The following is a 17,814-nucleotide window of genomic DNA, read 5'->3' on the forward strand; positions in this document are numbered from 1 at the left end:
CACACGCGCGCGCACACATACACACACACCATAATCAGTGCCAGTAGGTCTGTGCTAAGTCAGTAAGTGTGTCAATATGTGTGTGTGCATGTGTATACAAATGCGTTTGCACGAGGGCGCATGTGGAGGTGGAATGAGTGCTTGTCATCAGGGGAATAAAAGCAAATGTGCCCAGAAGGTTTTTTGCAACAGGACAAGCATCTGTTGGCTGTGTTGTCCCGGGATCACTTCTGAACCTGCCACTCCTCCACACAACCACCACCCCCTCACGTGCAGCTCGCAAAAATGCAACTCCAAAAAAGTTCTGTTAACTCTCTCGGAGACAGGTTGGATAAGGGCAGGCGACAGAAAGACTTGCAGAATGATTAATGGTCACAGTATCTGGATGACTTCCTGATTTTGGCCATTTCTTGACTTGATCTCCCCAGAAAATTCAGGATTAACAAACTTCAGGACAACTCAACAGCTGCATATGTTTAATTTCTTCTTACTTTGTCGTATAACGTTATCTTCTACATACAGATGCTAATAATCCCATCAGCTATTCACAAGAATCTCTAAGGATTATTTTAAAACTCTGATCCTGAAACGCCTCATTCTAGGTTGCTTTTAATGATGATGTAACAACTCCTGCCTTCGTTTTCCTCTGCTCTGTGTAGGAGTGTCATCTCCTGCCTAATATGTAGAGTCCTATCTATGCCAAAGCCCTCCTTCCTCAGACAGCTCATGTTTTCCAGCAGCATCTGAAAATATCTTTAAATGTTCGAGATAAAGAACGACTCCCTAAAGTGTGTCGTGCACCAGGCGTCTCCTCGGTTTTTAAAGACATCTCACCTTCCCAGCAGCATCCGGCGCAGCTCTCTTCTGCAGGAGGAGACTGGCCACCTCCATCTTGCCGTACTTTGCTGCCACATGAAGGGGACTGAACCCTTTCTGTTGAACACAAAATAAGACACATGATCAAAATGAAAGGCAGTTGGAAGATGGAGAGGATGTAGAGCAGACCTATTCAACTGGCGGCCTGTGTGACAACCTCAATCCGGTCCAACTTATAAGATTTAAAAGGTGCATTACTTTTTATCCTTGAAAAAGGAAGGTGTTTTGTTTAAACACATTAAAATTAATAGCTCTACAGGTCAGGTTTTAAATCTGGCCCCTCTGAAAAAGAAGCTGAATAGGCCTGATGTAGAAAGGAACAGTAGAGACGGGTATTCAAACAGGAAGTAAATATTTGCACTGTTTCAGGTCAGCCCTTTCTGGCCTGGGGTCGAGCTCCTCTTCATAACAGCATAGTTTCTCACATGGTTGTAAAGAAATCATCTGAATGGTTATGTTTGTGCAAAGTCACAGTATCCATTATGAATTAAAACCTAGAAAATAAAGGATTTCTACAGATATTGCACCAGTAGCAGCACAACTGAAGCATGAACCCACTGTGACAAAGATGTTCACTGATCAGCCCATTCAAAGCAAGTTTAGTTCATTCAAACTGTTTCAATCCCAAATAAAAATATCCGTTAGCGACAGTGTCTTTACATAGAAATACTTTTGTGGGGTAACATTTACAGATTCGAAAGCACTATCAAACTAAAATATATGTTGTGGAGGAAGTTCAACATTGTGAAAAGTTTTTGAATTACATTAAAATGTATATTTAAAAACTACAAAATTACTTAATTAACAAATAATCAACTAAATTAAAACATATGATGATATAAATGAGCATTTTGTGCATGTGCTAAATTAGTTACAATAACCTTTGAACTTAAGATTGTTTAAAAGTATGTGATACCCAGAGAGACTAATCCAAAGGCCCTTATTTCCTCATGTATTCCAGATCTATAAATGGCTGATCACGTTAATCTCGGCTTCCTTCCTGTGTGTATGTGAAGATATTTAAAGACATTAGGTCATATTTTCCAGAGGAATGTGGGACTCCCACAGATTCCCATTCCACGCTCTGAAACACACAACCTCATTTGTGTGACTGATTACAGTCAGTACAGTTTATAAAGGGTCACTTTAAAGAAGATAGTTCAGAGAGACATTAGTTTTAAAAGCTTGTTTTAAAAAAACGTAAGCACTTTAATGATACATTTGTTTCATAAACATCATAAATGGGTCAATGAAAGTGTTCCCAGATTGGTGTGACATCATTTCCTTGAACAGCTGACTCAGGTGATGTCCCAAAAGATGCTGCATGTGAGTGAGAGTGTGTGTGAGAGAGAGAGAGCACTGGCACCATGGGGTTTACCCTTCATTAATCTGTTCCACTGACAGAGGTCACCTTCACAGTCAGCCCCCCCCCCAGCAACATTATCACACACATGCACAAAGTAATTCCATAAAAGCGACGCCACGTCTCTTTTTGACCTTGATCTGCACAATTAGTCACATGTGAAACCGCCACCGCTAAAACATTCACATTATCTCTTCATGGTCGACTGCACGGATGAAAAAAAACCCCTCCTGAGTTGAAAATAAGTGTCTTAAATTACTGGGCCAACATGATTACTACCACTGACCTGAAGGTGAACACTGTAACAGTGAGGTGACTCCACTACGTGACAGAACAGTTTATAGGTTTTTATATGAATGAAAGCAACAAACATGGTAAGACAAGCACCATGGAGGCTGTTGACAACAGAGACTGGTGCCCACTAGTGGCGACACATGGCACTGAAATAATGAAGATGTTCTGCTCTGTGACGCTGCGTTCTTCAGATGTGTGTTTCTGTGTTTGAGTGAAAGGAAAACAAACGTCCAGCTCCTCATGCATGTAAATAAGTTGCTCCACCTGACCCACCTTAGTCGAGGAGGACAGTGAGGCTCCGTTCTCCAGCAGCATGGCAGCAACATCCTGGTGTCCTTCGCGGGCAGCCAGGTGAAGGGGGGTGTAGCCTGAGGTGGTGGCAGCGTTGGCAGAGGCGCCGCACTGCAGCAGCTGCTGGACTATGTCGACTTTCCCCAGCCGACTGGAGATGTGTAACGCTGTCTGGTCATCCTGCAGAGAAGGAAGGAGGAGAAAGTCACTTTTTGGCTCATTGTTTGTTTTTTGTCCCCGGCTCAGTGATTGATAATGGGCCTCGGTGTTCTCACCTTGGACTTGGTCTCCACCTTGGCTCCGTTCTTGAGCAGGTATCGGACTACGTCTGCCTGGCCTGCCCTGGCTGCCATGTGGAGAGCTGTCTCGCCTCTCTGAAAGACACAGAAAAAGTCATCAGTGGGAGCTTTTCATATGCAATGATGTGGGATTTGAACTCATAGAAAGTCTAATTATTTTCATTCTGCTGCTCCCTCTCAGGGGTCGCCAGAGCGGATTATCTGTTTTTCCATCTCACTGGAAAACTGTGCCCCACCCTGCCCTGCACGGAAATCTGATTTCTATGATCCACATATTTGATTTAGCATAAGCTTTACTTGCGCCTACTGACGCAATCCTCCCCATTTATCCAGGCTTGGGACTGGCAATTAGGATTGTACTGGCTTGTGCATCTGTTGTGGCTAGGGAGAAACCCGGGGTTCAGCGTAGGACTGCACAATATTTTTTAACACTGACATCACAATGTGCGCATGCGCAATAGTCACATTGCAGGTTGTGCAAGGTCGAGTAGGCAAATTAACTTCACTTGCTACAACTGTTTCCTGTTTGATAAAAAGCAAAACTCACACGGCTCTCATTTTCCCACGACCAATCTGCAAGAGACGTGCGTGTGATGTTAGATAATTTAGTCCGATTTAAGGTTTCTTGTGAGTGATCAATTTATCAAACAAGTCAGGACCTAAGTCGTTGAGTTCTAGTTCTGTGTCTTGCCTTCAATGTGTCAACAGGAGGAGGCAGGGATTGAACTGCCAACGCTCTGATCAATAGACGACCTGCTCTGCCTCCTAAAACCCAACTCACAGACCTCTTTTTTATAAAGCTAAAAAAAAAAAGGTACTTTGAACAGAAATGATCCACTTACTACGTTGGTCGTGTTGGGCGATGCGCCGTGGTGTGTGAGTGCGTGGACAATGTTCTCATGGCCCATGAAGGCTGCCACATGGATGGGCGTCAGGCCAGACTGTAGAGAAACAAATATGATCATTATGATGGATGAACAACAACATTGGCACGTCATCGGTATCGGCAGATAAAGGCTTTAAAATGATACAGCGGCATCGGTCAGTAGTTATATTTCTGCTGATATGACAGGCCGATAAGATGATGCTTTAATTACGCATAAGCAATATAGAGACTAGACTGTATCTGCAATTAGGAGGAAAGATATATGTGCATACATCGGTATTGGCATCGACAATCAGCCAAAAATTTGTTGCAACATTGTGCATCCCTTATCGATACCATTAAACACTACAGTAAATATCAAACCTTAGTAGAGCTGTCAACATGTGAAATTAAGTCCAAAGGTGAGTCACAGTGTATAAAATGGAAAAGCTTAGAGTAGTTAAAAGTCAGTTCAGTCTAAAGAAACCACTTCTGGTGCTACAAGGTGGAGTCGAGCAGAAAAGAGTAAATGAGTCTGGTGCAGTACCTCAGTGACAGCCTGGATAGACGCTCCATGTTTAAGCAGCAGCTCCATCACTTTCACTCTGTTCTTCTTGCAGGCGATGTGAAGCGGCGTGAAACCATTCTGCACACAGAAAGAAAAGAAAGAAATCTGTCAGTGTGAAGTCTGTACTCGAGTAACTCTCCACAGTCACAAAACATCTGCGACTGTGTAGCTGCTTTTATTAGGATGATAAGGGGAAGCAAATGATCTGCCAGGAAATGAATGGGTGGTGCAGAAAACTGTCAGCTGCAAACCACAAGGGTGACAAAGAAAGCGGTTTTTATCTTTCAATTCTCCTTCTCGAATCCTGAATCTTGGAAAGTGCATTTTTCGCCCTATGTGTCAGTTTTAAACTACACTGCAGAATTCAACATTTGTTCCATCACTTCACTCATTTCTCCCCAGATCTCTGTTTTTTCTTCTCTTCTGCCACCTCTATCTCTTTCAAACCAACCAACATCTTATTGGATGTCTCATTTTTTACCATCTATATATGAAACAAGCTCCTACATGACCAAAAGCCACACACTGCAATGGTAAGTTAGTATTTTCTCTGCATATTTTCTCTATTAATTGAGTCCATTATTTAATTTTTCTTCATGAAGAGACACTTCTTTTGTCAACATTTTGTAGGAGGACACTGGACGTGGATTTGAGGGATAGAAACTGATAGGATTTTATTTACATCAATGCCATTACTGATTCTGCTTATCGGTCAGAGTCTGTATTGAAAGCCCTTATTGAGTCCTGATCCATTTTTGTCGAGCTGGCTGTAGCAACAGTCTGTCTGTCGTCATCTAAAATGGATGAAATGTGTGGCACTAATATTATGATAACATACAGTATTGCCTTGGAAACGGATGCTCTGCTTGGATGGGGGCAGAGTTTCAAACACACTGCGTTAATGGAAGTTAAGTCCATGTTGTGCAGAAAGATGTGTCAGCATTTTGCTTGTGGTTGAAGCTAGGCTCTGGATGGTTTCCTCCTTTCCACCATGATTTCTTCTTGTTGAAGCTTTCAGCGGTGTACAGCCATGAGTTTGACGTTCTTGTCAGAGTCAGAAAAACTTGCAGGCATGGATGCAAGAAATAGTTAAGCTCAGAGGCATATGATTCAGATGGATTAGACATTATGGGACCGGTTCTCAACGATTCAGGTTTTGATTCTGTTTGATCTGTTTGAAACTTGATGAGTATTTTTATAATCAATCTATTTTAATATCAACTCATGGTTTATTATGGTCATTTCTGTAACCCCTGTTTTGTGTTCAATGAGCTGCTGCTATATTAGCCAGGACACTGCAGTTAAAGAGTTTGTGTCCGTGTGTTTGTTGGTTTGTTGGTTGGATTACACAAAAATTGCAGGATGGATTTCCATGAAACTTAGATGGAGGATAGGTCTCAGCCTAGAATAGACATGATTAACTTTTGGTGCGGATCAGGAAAAAGGGACAGACTTTTATTTTCGCTTTCTTTAACACTGCAAGTTTACAGTATGACCATGTCCCTCCCATACTCCACCCCTTCATCCCTACCAGAGCCTTGGCGTTCGGGTTGGCCTTCTTGTCCACGATGAGCTTGGCCACCTTGTAGTGACCACAGTGGGCAGCGACGTGCAGCGCCGTCAGGTAGTCGTTGGTGACGTCGTCCACCGGCACGTCGTGCTGGAGCAGGAGCTGGACGCAGTTCAGGTGGTCCCCCTGAGTGGCCATGTGCAGCGGCGACAGACCGTTCTATAGTTGGGGGTGGGGGGAGCGAGGGACAGAAAGAGAGACAGAGAGAGGGGGAGAGAGAGAAAGAGAGGCAAGACAAAGAGAGAGAGACAAACACACACGCAGACGGACACGTAGACAGATGGACAGACAGATATAGGAAGTTAGGGCGTGGCCGATGCGCTGCACAGAAAGACTGTGAAGGAAGTTGCTGAGAAGGTTACAGAAGCATTGTTATAACGAGGTCATTACAACAATGTCTATTTTGTTACACTGGTCGTCCTGCGCGGTCAAACTGTAGGGCTACGCAGCGGAGACAGGCTGTTCTGGAGAGGTCGCACACACGTTATGGAGACAATGCGACAACACTACAGCAACAACAACAGGCCTGCTATCTGATTTAAATGGGTCTGTGTGGTTAGGAAAGCTAGTTTGTAAATATATATTACAATGCTGTTAGCATTATGTGCCCTGTTTCAAGTGAAATGTGATCTATTCTAATTTATTTTAAAACAGCCAGTGGGAAAAAAAAAACATGTGCCAGGTGTTTGTGATCTTTCCTATTCTGAGCTAAGCAGCGTCTCCTGAATTGATCGGCCCAGTAGCTACCTTGGTCTTGGACAGGAAAGGAGCTCCTCGGTCTAGTAGTATTTCTACCACCTGCTCGTGCCCGCTCCTCGCCCCACAGTGAAGAGGTGTCAGCCCATCCTGGAAAAACACAGACAAACAGCAAATGTGTAAATAAAAAAAATAAAAAAACTGTACAAAACCTCCTGGTTTAAGGCAAATGTATGGAAATGGTATCTTCTTCAAGCAAAATGAGTGAAGAATGTAGATTACATTTTTATTGATGAATAAGAGTTTGGTCCCACGATTAGTAAATGACTGAATGAGCAAGAAAAACGATTTCAGCTCCAACAAAACTGAGACAATGACAAATAAACTTCGCACTGCATGAAAATAGTCAAATCCAGATGAGGCAGCCGCAAAAATAACAGACTTAGGGACTTTTATGGAGTTTTTCCCACCACAAACTTTACATTTTACTGATCAGGACACCTCTGCAGGTTTGTGGAAAACAGAAAAGACAGCTTGATAAGCTGACTCTTTAATTTTTACAAAATCCAGTGCAAGCAGAGTGAAAAATGAGACCTATGTGCCTCCAAAAAGACCACATTATTCATCCTCATATGCTTTATTTCTGAATGTCTTCATGTCTCACCTTGGTCTTTGCATCAATTTTGGACCCTCTGTCCAGCAACAACTTGACCATGTTGCTGTTGCCCCTTTTTGATGCCACATGAAGTGGCGTGATGTCATTCTAAACAGAAAAAAGAAGGAAAAACTGGTGTTAAGATTCAGCTGTCACATCGGATGTAATGGTTTATTATTAACATCAACATGGATTTAATTAATTATATATATAAAACATGTTAGTTAGATAGATTTTAATGCTTTTTTTTCCTAGTTGGCCAGCACTAACATAAACCGTTCACTCTCCTTATTGAGGGTCTTTCATTATCAAGCAAACAGTTGCAAAATAGCTCCAGTGTTTAGCATGAATCTTTGGATATAACCTGCAATTAGTGTCAAAAAGCAGCACAAACACACACTGAAGATATAATAACAGGCCATTACTGACTCTGGCCTAATGTCTATTATGTCACAGTAAATAAATAGTAATCCTACTCTGCTTATTATATCAAAGCCTTGTAAAGTGATGCACCTATTAGAAACACTGAGATGCATATCAGCTAATGTAGCACTTCTACTGCTGTATACTTAATTTAAAGGACTGTAGGGAATTTGTTTCCAAAGGCCTGCTTAAAATACATAATAATGATGCCACTTGCTCGTTGTTTTCAGTCTGCAACATGGAGAATGAACACACAGCATGATGCAAATCAATAGGAGTGAGCTTAAAACATGTGACACAGCTATTAAGTGCACCCAGCTTAATTTAGTCTTAACTTTTTCAGCTATCTTGTCTTCATCGATGTGCTGTAAAAACATTTAAAGGGAAGAGGCTCGATTGTTTATGTCTAAGACATGTGCTGCAACTGAATAGTCACTTTTACAGCGAATAGGGAACATTCATAAATGTTTTTGTTTGCAATGAGCCATTAATGAAGTACAATGAATACGACAGGCCTTTTTTCACTGAATGTCAAAGTAGGAAAATCAAAAATAATGATGGTTAAATATCTTTTGGGAAAATGGCCCCTGGGGATTGCTCAATAATTCACGAAAGCTAAACTAACCCTGCTGCTTCACAGCTGTGTAGTATCATTGCTCCAACGTAAACAGTATAACAATACACTATTTAAACCTTCTTGATTGTTGGTAATACACCTCCCAACCAGCAGAGGGCAGAATAAACTCACCCGAGCCATGAAGTCGACGGCAGCCCCTCTGTTCAGCAGGAGCGTGGCCACATTAATGTTGCCATAGTGAGCCGCGATGTGTAGGGGGGTGAAACCACTCTGAGGGTCGGAGAAAGCCGTACAACACACACATGAAACAGACAAGCACCCACATTACAAACTGTGAAATGAGCCACATGTACAATTCAGAGCAGACATTGAGCTTTCCATCAGTCTACACAGGGGAGGGGGCTACAGTCAACGAACAGTCACAGTCCATCAGACAGGCACAAACTCTACCAGACACTGTTACACTAACACCTGACTTTCCTCACAGGGGCGGAGAAAGTCCTTTTATCGAAGCATCAAACATGGGGCCAACGGTATGCTGACAACTAAAGGGTTTAGATTCAGTATACCATATAGGCTTCTATGTGCTTTCAGTACACTATCACACAGGGCAAATTAAAGGCTAACTACTTAGGCACAAGTGTTACTATATAAATCATATGTAGAGATGATTACTTATAATCTGTATAATTTCATTTACAACACACGGACTCTTTTAGAGTGCAGAAATTGTCCGGCAAATGAGCCTAATGTCCATTTGTTAACATCTTGAGTGAAAGTAATTTCCTGGCAAAACCCCTGGCTTACTGAGCAACAGCTGTCAAAGCAACAGAGGGACCCTGGAAACAATTTGTCCAATAATTGGATGAATCTCAAGTTAAGCTAATCTAATCGTCTGAATCCCAATTTCAAATAACTAATAACACAGAGGAGAGCAGGTGTCCCAGACATGTGTGTCCACTCTGCTGATATCTGGTGTCTTAAAGGCTGAATGCAAATGTCCACCCCTCTGGACTTACGGACTGGGATGTGTTCACTGTCATCGTGTCAAGTCTGCGAGGGCGTGAGACTGCAAAGCGATATAAGCCGCTGATAAAGACTACAATAAAAACATGCAGCCTATACTTCTACATATTTCTGTGTCAGGATGTGGCTGAAAGTTGTTTCTGGCCAACAGGATTCAAGTAATGTTTAATAAAGTAATTGTTTTACACATTCAAAACAAGGTCTACAGAGTCATGTGAATTCAATCGGTGAAGTCTCAAGCGGACTCTCTCTGGAAGTCTGCAGAAATTTCACATCAGGGCCCTTTTGAACTGGATTGTGTCCACTACATTGTGGGTTTGGATAGCCCTCAGCACTCGCAGACTTCCTGTGAGCGCACGCAAAGTCCGTGAGTCTGTAGGAGCAAGGGAGTCCGGACATTTGGATGCAGCCCAAAATCCCAACCAAAAAACAGTACACTTGTATTATTACACTTGAAATCATATTAGAAAAGTAACCGAAAATCTAAAAATCTGTCTTTTTATGGTGAATCTGTGGACATACAGTAGGTGTATCAAGTGCTGTTTATAAGATCTGCAATAACTTTCCTCCATCTTCCTTTAGAGTACCGTGCACATTTATTTCCCACGATGCAGGAGCCTAATGCTGCAATCCATTGTACTCGGAGCGCGGAAAATTACCTCCGACAAAGAAAAGTGCAATGAAAGTCGGAATTCCAGGTCTAAGACTCAGCCCAGATCCATCTAGCCTGAGTTTGCCAACATAAACACACCTGATGCAACAGCATTATGGCGGCGCACACAGCGGACAAGCAGAATTAACTTTTCATCAATTTTTATGAGACGTTCTGTCACGCCGCTTACACAGGATATGTGCTCAGCCTGTTGAATTGTGCTAATCTGTTAAATCAGCTGCTGTAGTGTTTGATATTAGTCCCTGAAGCTTGTGAAGTTCAGAGACTCGCCATACAAACATCAGTTTGCTGCGAGCGTCCATGTTTTCCTGAGCAGATGCGCTTAGATTGGAAGTCGGCAACATCAAGTCAGAACCGTCGACTTCCGACAGTTGCAATGGATTGCAGCATCAGATCAACAAAGCCATTTTTGGATGAATCACACCAGATAACTGGTCAGCCTGCCAAAGCCAGAGACGAGGCCAACTGACACAGGCACACGCAGAAGGTGGCCGCCTGGCTTTGGTGTGACGGAGGGGCCTTTGTTGTTACCATAGAAGCAGTGTTGAGGTAGTTTGTTGCTTTGGTCCCATGCAGAATGCTTTAGGTGCAAGGGTTGAGGATCAGAAGTATTGAAACCATTAATTAACTTAACTAAATGAATTACTGCTGGAGGCCTTTACAGCTCGATGGGGATTTGGTTGCCATGCAGGTTATGGACAAACCGTTTTGATGAATGATAACCACTTTCATGCTAACACAGGTTATCATGTTAATCAGTTTCATGGAAGGACTGTGTCAGGACAACAGTGGGACAACATTTTGTCAGCTATCATAAAGAATTTGCCAAAAAAAATAACAGCCGGAGCTTGAGCTTTGAACACCATGAAACCATTAGAATCAAGGAAAACCTTGATACCCGAGCCTACAAGCCTCAGGATTTCACTAAATCAGTATTAGTGAAACATGCGCTATAACTCTGACTTTCTCTATGACTAGAGATATCCACTACATGAATGAAGCGATGGAGAGGAAGATGAGATTGAGTTAAAATGGGGAAAGGGAAGTTACAAAGGGCTGCAGAAACACTACTGCATCAAGTCAGGGGCACTGAAGTGTTTGTTGTTGTATTTTTTATTTTTCTGAGTTTTTATGGGCTGCGATGGAGAGACTACGTAATGTACAGAGTAGAGGTGTACCTCTGTTGTTCTATTCACCATCATCTACAGAGTCAGCCAAGAGAGGAGAGAATGGGCAGTTAGTGAGCAAAAAACAGAAAAAAACTCCACTGACATGAAGTGGAGGAGCAGAGAGAGGGGGAAAGGAGCTCAGTACAACATAATAAAGTCAGCGGTGTTATCTAAGACTTTTAGATAGAGGTACTACATAGAAGCGTGCACAAACATAAATAATGTACGTCTACTCCTTTCCCCTTTCTGCCAAAAAGAGCATCTAAAGTAAATTCAACCAAGAGAGAAGGAGAGAAAAAAGCCAGCGAGAAACAAAGACTGACAAAGAAAATTAAAAGGCATCAATAATCAAAGAAACAATTAAACAATCAAAGAATTAAAAAGGTGAAAAATACAAAGCAACCAACTGAAGATCCGACACCAGAAACCGGCTGCATCGGTGCCGACGCTCACCTTGGACTCAACGTCCGCGTTGTGGTCGTTTTGCAGGAGCAGGGCCGCGGCCTTGGTGTCGTCCTTGCGGGCAGCGATGTGCAGGGCAGGCAGTCGTACCTTGCCCTTTGTATCGTTCTCCAGCAGCAGGGAGACCACCTGGTCATGGCCCTGCTGGAGGGCCACCGCCAAAGGGGTGAAGCCGTCCTGCAAACGAAGGGGGAGAGAGGTCAGTGAGGCTGCGTGGGGCTGTGATGCGTTACTGGTGATGACATGGGAAGGAGGGTGTGAATATGAGCAGGTTATGGAGAGATGGTGCTCATGTGTAACATTTTGCTGAATTATTATTTTGCTGCAGGAATTGTGGAAGGCACACAAGACCCTTGAGTCCTACAGAAGTATAATTCAAGTGTTATTAATGAGCCACTGAGACACTGAGTTCAGGCTTTCCCTTTTGGTTTAAAAGACAAATCCTCCTCATAGTGCACCAACAGTACTTAAGTCTGAGAAATAGATAAAACTCTGTTTGATTATGCATAAATGTCAAGAAAATGTCACCAAAAAATCATCACGGACACTTGAAATAGAAAACTTTGGAGTTTAACCTTTAGACAGTCTGACCCGCTTTGAGCATTTAGCACAGTAAATCATAAACTAATAGCCTGTGTGTCAAACAGCTGTCGAGGTTACTGTACATTTCCAAGCCTCTTCACCATATAGGACACTAATGTAAGTTACATAATGAGAGGATGGGTTGGAAAAGGCTCACGTCTAATCTCTCTCCTACACACATCGCCCTTGTGATGCATAATTTAGCTGAAAGCTCCCCGCCACATCCGTGCCTCTCTGCATACTGTAAGTTTGAATGTGTGTACGTGCATTCATGTATCATGTTCACACAAGTAAGGGATCTGTTTCGCGCATGTGCACACGTGCCAAAATATTCCATGTGTATGCATGTCCTGCCCATAAATGTAGACCAGCGGACTGTACAACCGCTGGGGTATTCCATTAGCCCCATCAGCTATTTATCTCCGTATGTGCACGTGCTGATGTGTCTGTATACGTGTGGTGACTGGTAAGTATGTGTGTGTATGGGATCCACAGGCTGAGCAACGTAAATCAGGGCAGTAACAGAGGCAGCAGCCGTGGAGGAGAGGCAGCGAGCAGAGCGGACCTCATCTGTGACCCACTCAAGGTCACTCTGCCCCCGCCACCATACACTACCAATCAATGAAGCTCTGCCTAGTCCCTCATGAAGAGACGGGGACCGTGAGGGAGGAGGGGGGCGAGGAGAAAGGGGGCAGGCGGAGGAGGAGGGTGGAGAGACGAGAGGGGCAGGCGAAGGGAGAATGTGAGACAGAAAAGACAGAGAGATGGAGAAACAGACGGGGATGCAGAGTGAGTGGGGTCGGGATGATAAAAGGAGGAAGGAGGCAGAGGAGGAGAGGAGATGAAGGTGGTTAGTACAACAGATGTAATAACATGGAGACATACTGTAAAGGTATGAGGGGTGGACACAGGACTGGCACATACATGAGATAATACAAACACAGAGATATGTACAGTACCTCAGTGGCCATACTCTGACTGGCGCTGTTCTCCAGAAGGAACCGTACCACCTCGAGGTGATTCTCCTGGGCAGCCATGTACAGAGGAGTGAAGCCATTCTGCACACAACAAACACACAATTACAAAAGTGTCAAAACAATATTTTACATGTAAAACACCTCTACTTATGAAATAAGTAAGTTTAAGGTGTCTCTGTAACTCTAAAAGTAAATGTACATGAGTATTACAATACTCAATACTGAAATACTGTGGAATGGAAGTATATAGTAGCAAAAATGTAAATAAGTAAAGCAAAATTGTACCTAAGTGCAGAACTTGAGTAAATATACTTAGTTACTTTCCACCACTGCTTAAATAAAGCCACTTTAATCATCAAATGATATGAGTGTAAACGACAATCTTGAGTGTGCTCAAACTCAGACAAAAAGATCTCACTGACGAAACAAAACGTCCAGGTAAAGTCTTTCAGACCTTTGAGTATTCGTTACGTCTCTATTGGCTGTTTGAGGGGTTGATGAGACCAGAGAGAAAGAAATCTTCCCTCTCACCTTGATCAGACAGAGTTAACTGTAAAGTGCAAGGACAGCAGTATCCCTGAGAGGCAGAGGCCTAGTTGGCGCGATGCCAGATTCTGTCAGCGAGGATCTTTCCACTGAGTGATTCCCTCAATGTCAGTGACTCCATGATACCGAGCCATTCAAACAAATGTGTGCATCACAGCAGTGTAATTTCCTCAATTAGCTGTAGGACCAACAGGACCTCATTGTTGTTCTGACATTGTGCATATGTCCATGTGTGTGTGTGTGTGTGTGTGTGTGTGTTGAGTATATCCCACCTGAGATTGTGCGTTGACATTGGCTCCATTATTGACCAGCTCTTTGACGACTTCCGTTTGGCCAGCCAGTGAGGCTATGTGCAGAGCAGTGTTTCCTTTCTAGATTACATGGAACAACCACAGGAATGTGTGTTAAGCTGTGTTGCACCTGTCCCACAGTATTGCTTGTGTGTTTGTCACTACAGTCTGTATATATCCATGTCAATATCCATGAACTCCCCCCCTCACGCCTATCACCCTTTGTACCGCTGGTGTTCCAGCTCTGGCATCCCCCTGCCTGCTCTGCCAACAATGTGTCACTTCCGATGCCGCACGTCCCACACACAAATGATCTCCTGCTGAGCCTCGGCCATAAATAAAACTACAGGAGGTTTTTCATGAGGCCGTACGGGTCCTTGTGAAGGCAGAGTCGACCCCGAGCCTGTCTGCTGGCCTCGTGATACTGGGCTCTGTTATTTGCTACCAGCGCTGTTGCACAATAGTGATCATCTGTCACATGTACAGTATACTGCAGCACGGAAATCAGATAGGCATGCCTGCTGAGCCACGAGGCAGATTCATAAGGAGAGTGTTTGGTATATAATGCAGCTGGAGACGTGAGCATGTGTGATTTACTGAGCCTAAAGGTTACTCTACTATCAGTTTATAATCTGAATCATAGGATGAACTTATGGCCTACTTTGCAGACAAACGTGTTCACATAGAAACTTTACTGTATTTTCTTTGCTAAATGGTACTTATCTGAGCCTTTTATTGCAAATATATTCATAGAAATTTATATGTAATATAGCTGTGCAATGTACAGAGTACTAAATTGCTGAAGCTTACATGGTTGAGCTTTTGTTGAGAGTGACTTTAATGTCATTTTTGAACAAAATCAGGGAGAGAATATCAAAAAAGAAGCAGTCTTTTGCAACACTAGACTTGTGAACACCAACCATGACAGGACATTGATTTTTATCTATTTTTTTTTATCTTTATTTGTAAGTGCTCACTGACAAATGACAAGTCTTCCCCCAACAATATCTACTCTTGCAATTTAATATCCGCCTAATACTTACTTAACTGACATTACATTTCTAAACTAGAATGGCACTCAGACCTTCACCAAGGCCCAACAGTCCCCTTTGATTCAATCAATCCTAGTCCAATATCAGATAAAACATGAGAAAGTTGCTAGACAGGATAAAGATCCCTGCATTTTACCCTGCGAAATTAAAGCAAATGTTGAAAAAGTCGAATCCGTCCCTTTATCCAGATCCACACTGAGAGTTAATGGGGTCTATTCTGGGCAGAGACCCATCCTCCATCCAAGTTTTGGGGAAATCTGTTCAGTAGTTTTTGTGTAATCTTGCTGACAAACCAACCAAATAACCAAACATAACCTCATTGTCAAAAGGCGATAAAACATAATGCAACTCGACCAGCGACAGTTCTGTCAGAGATTCAGGTGTTTTAACGCTGGTTAAGCAGCTCATGTAGCCTCAAGACGCTAGCTTCAAACAGAGATGAGGAGCGAGATGTCTGGGAGGCTCACTTCTTTCCAACTGCTCACCAACAGATTGTCATTTTCAGACTTGCAGTCTCCCTCAAGTGACAACATTGATGCAATTCATCAGATTTCGTGCACCTCCCTCTGGAGCCACAACTTTTCTGTCACACATGCAGTAGTGATCCCCAACCACTGTAAATCGACTCTGATGTGTTAAATCGGTGGAGTTCCCCTTTAAGGGAAGGCAAAGATGGAGGTATTGGTCAAATACTGAAAAAGTGGAAGGTGACTTGAAGCACGACACATAACACAACCGGACACTTAGTACGCCCACAGACCAACCCTTAAAACCCCGACACAACTTGCATATGATACACATCCACAGGAAACAGGGAAAAACATTGCCACTGAACAAAATCAGCAATTACATTCCCCTCAGATGTCTTTGTCAAGACAAATCATTAGTTAATTAAATGTTATTTTCAACATAAACACCACTACAGCCTAAAAACTGAGTGTGAATAAACTGAATCCAGTAGCTACAGCCCAAGAAATGACAACAAAATTAAATCAACATCTCTCACAGTCTCAACATTGTAAGCTTCACAAGGGTTGTATTTGTCACAGACCTGCTAAGGGCCTAATGAACCGAGGACAAGGCCTCTTATTTAATTCTCCCGCAACGAGAGCAGCACAACATTAGGGGCGGTTACACAATTAACTTCAGCATTAAACACCCACACAGTCGAAATGAAACACTGTTGTTACTCAATCTAAGTATGTTCGATTGCACTGCCTCCCTGATTGTCTCCATTGGCTGCATAAAATAAAGATTTATAGGCATTAGGGGCGCAGGCAGTGGATTCCCAAGGTCTCAAACTAATCCCCCAGCATCCTCGGGGTCACAATAGAGAGAGGCTTTAATTGGGGAGTTTTTCTCCTTGATCTTGAATATTTCATTGTGTCCTGTGTTTATGTCAGCACTAGGCGTGTGGCCTGTGGCAGAGAGGCTGAACGAGACGACTAAATGGGAGTGAAAGCCTTCTGGGCTCAAATCTGGATAATGTTTTCAACGGCTCTCAACTCCTGTTAGCATCAGAGTGAAGACTCTTCAAAGGAGGAGATCCTCCCCCTGATGTATCATACTGTATAATATCACAGTACAGTACATAAAATAAAACCTACCTCATTCTTAATTACACATTTTCCCAATTCATTCATTCCACTGTTATTAAACTGAACTCCTTCTGCCTCATTATTTCATTTTGTCTTGCTTAATTCTCTAACTTTTAACCAGCAGCAACCCCCACAGGGATCATTAAATATTGATTGAATATTAAACCCTAATGAAGGCCGCACGCTTACAGTAGTCAGACTGTACTTGCATGCTTTTTCTATCGCACATTGTCAGCCATGCTTTGTGCCGGATCCAAATATAGTCCACCATAACATCAGCTGAGCGGTAGGTGATGGGGTGGGCCTTACCTTTGTGGCTGCATCCACAGCAGCTTCGAGCTTCAGCAGCTCAGCAACAACCTCTACATGCCCCTCCTTGGAGGCTAGATGGAGAGCGTTCAGACCATTCTGAGAAAGACACATATTTAGTGGGGTTGGTGTACATCATGCTCAAGGATATGCAATGAGATAAATGTTTAATTCTGCTTAATGGATGTGTTGGGATCATAAAAACATTCCATCTGGAGGATGATCCAGCTTGTTGAGGCAGACATGAGCCCTTGAGCCCTCAATTTGAAGTTCAGCTGAGGCAGCAGTATGGTGTATGCATGTTTATGTGTGTAGAATAAAAACAACTTGATACTTTACTTTAACCCTCGAGGACAGACGCAGAGAAAAACATCTCAGAAAACATACCTGATTGCAGATGTTGATCTCAACCCCAGACTTGAGGTAGTCAAGAACCTTTTCAAGGTTCCCTGCCCGGGCGGCTCGCAGGTAGCTGGCATTACTGTCAGACTGGAGAGAGAGAGAGAAAGAGAGAGGAGGTGAGGAGGTATGTCGAGCCAGACACATGTTTACCTGCATCTACTAATACAGGAGAACAAATGCACATACAACACAAAATGTTACTGTACCAGGTAGAACTCTGTCATAGTTTCTCAGACAAGAAACATCTTAAC

General features: G+C 43.0%; 1 protein-coding gene across 1 annotated transcript in view; it reads right to left on the reverse strand.

Moving 5' to 3' along the window:
* The window catches only part of ank3a (ankyrin 3a), a 105,843-nt gene that overhangs the window by 52,301 nt on the left and 35,728 nt on the right, over positions 1-17,814 (reverse strand). Inside the window, exons 2-16 of the mRNA XM_073481525.1 lie at positions 17,549-17,650; positions 17,162-17,260; positions 14,185-14,283; positions 13,349-13,447; positions 11,799-11,984; positions 11,355-11,378; positions 8,649-8,747; positions 7,487-7,585; positions 6,874-6,972; positions 6,088-6,285; positions 4,536-4,634; positions 3,966-4,064; positions 3,100-3,198; positions 2,807-3,004; positions 835-933 (exon numbers count right to left, since the gene is read on the reverse strand). Of these exons, the coding sequence (XP_073337626.1) occupies positions 835-933; positions 2,807-3,004; positions 3,100-3,198; positions 3,966-4,064; positions 4,536-4,634; positions 6,088-6,285; positions 6,874-6,972; positions 7,487-7,585; positions 8,649-8,747; positions 11,355-11,378; positions 11,799-11,984; positions 13,349-13,447; positions 14,185-14,283; positions 17,162-17,260; positions 17,549-17,650 (1,698 nt within the window). The remainder of the gene's footprint in view (positions 1-834; positions 934-2,806; positions 3,005-3,099; positions 3,199-3,965; positions 4,065-4,535; positions 4,635-6,087; positions 6,286-6,873; positions 6,973-7,486; positions 7,586-8,648; positions 8,748-11,354; positions 11,379-11,798; positions 11,985-13,348; positions 13,448-14,184; positions 14,284-17,161; positions 17,261-17,548; positions 17,651-17,814) is intronic.

This window comes from Pagrus major, chromosome 15, assembly GCF_040436345.1.
Source record: "Pagrus major chromosome 15, Pma_NU_1.0".
Classification (NCBI taxonomy): Eukaryota; Metazoa; Chordata; class Actinopteri; order Spariformes; family Sparidae; genus Pagrus; species Pagrus major.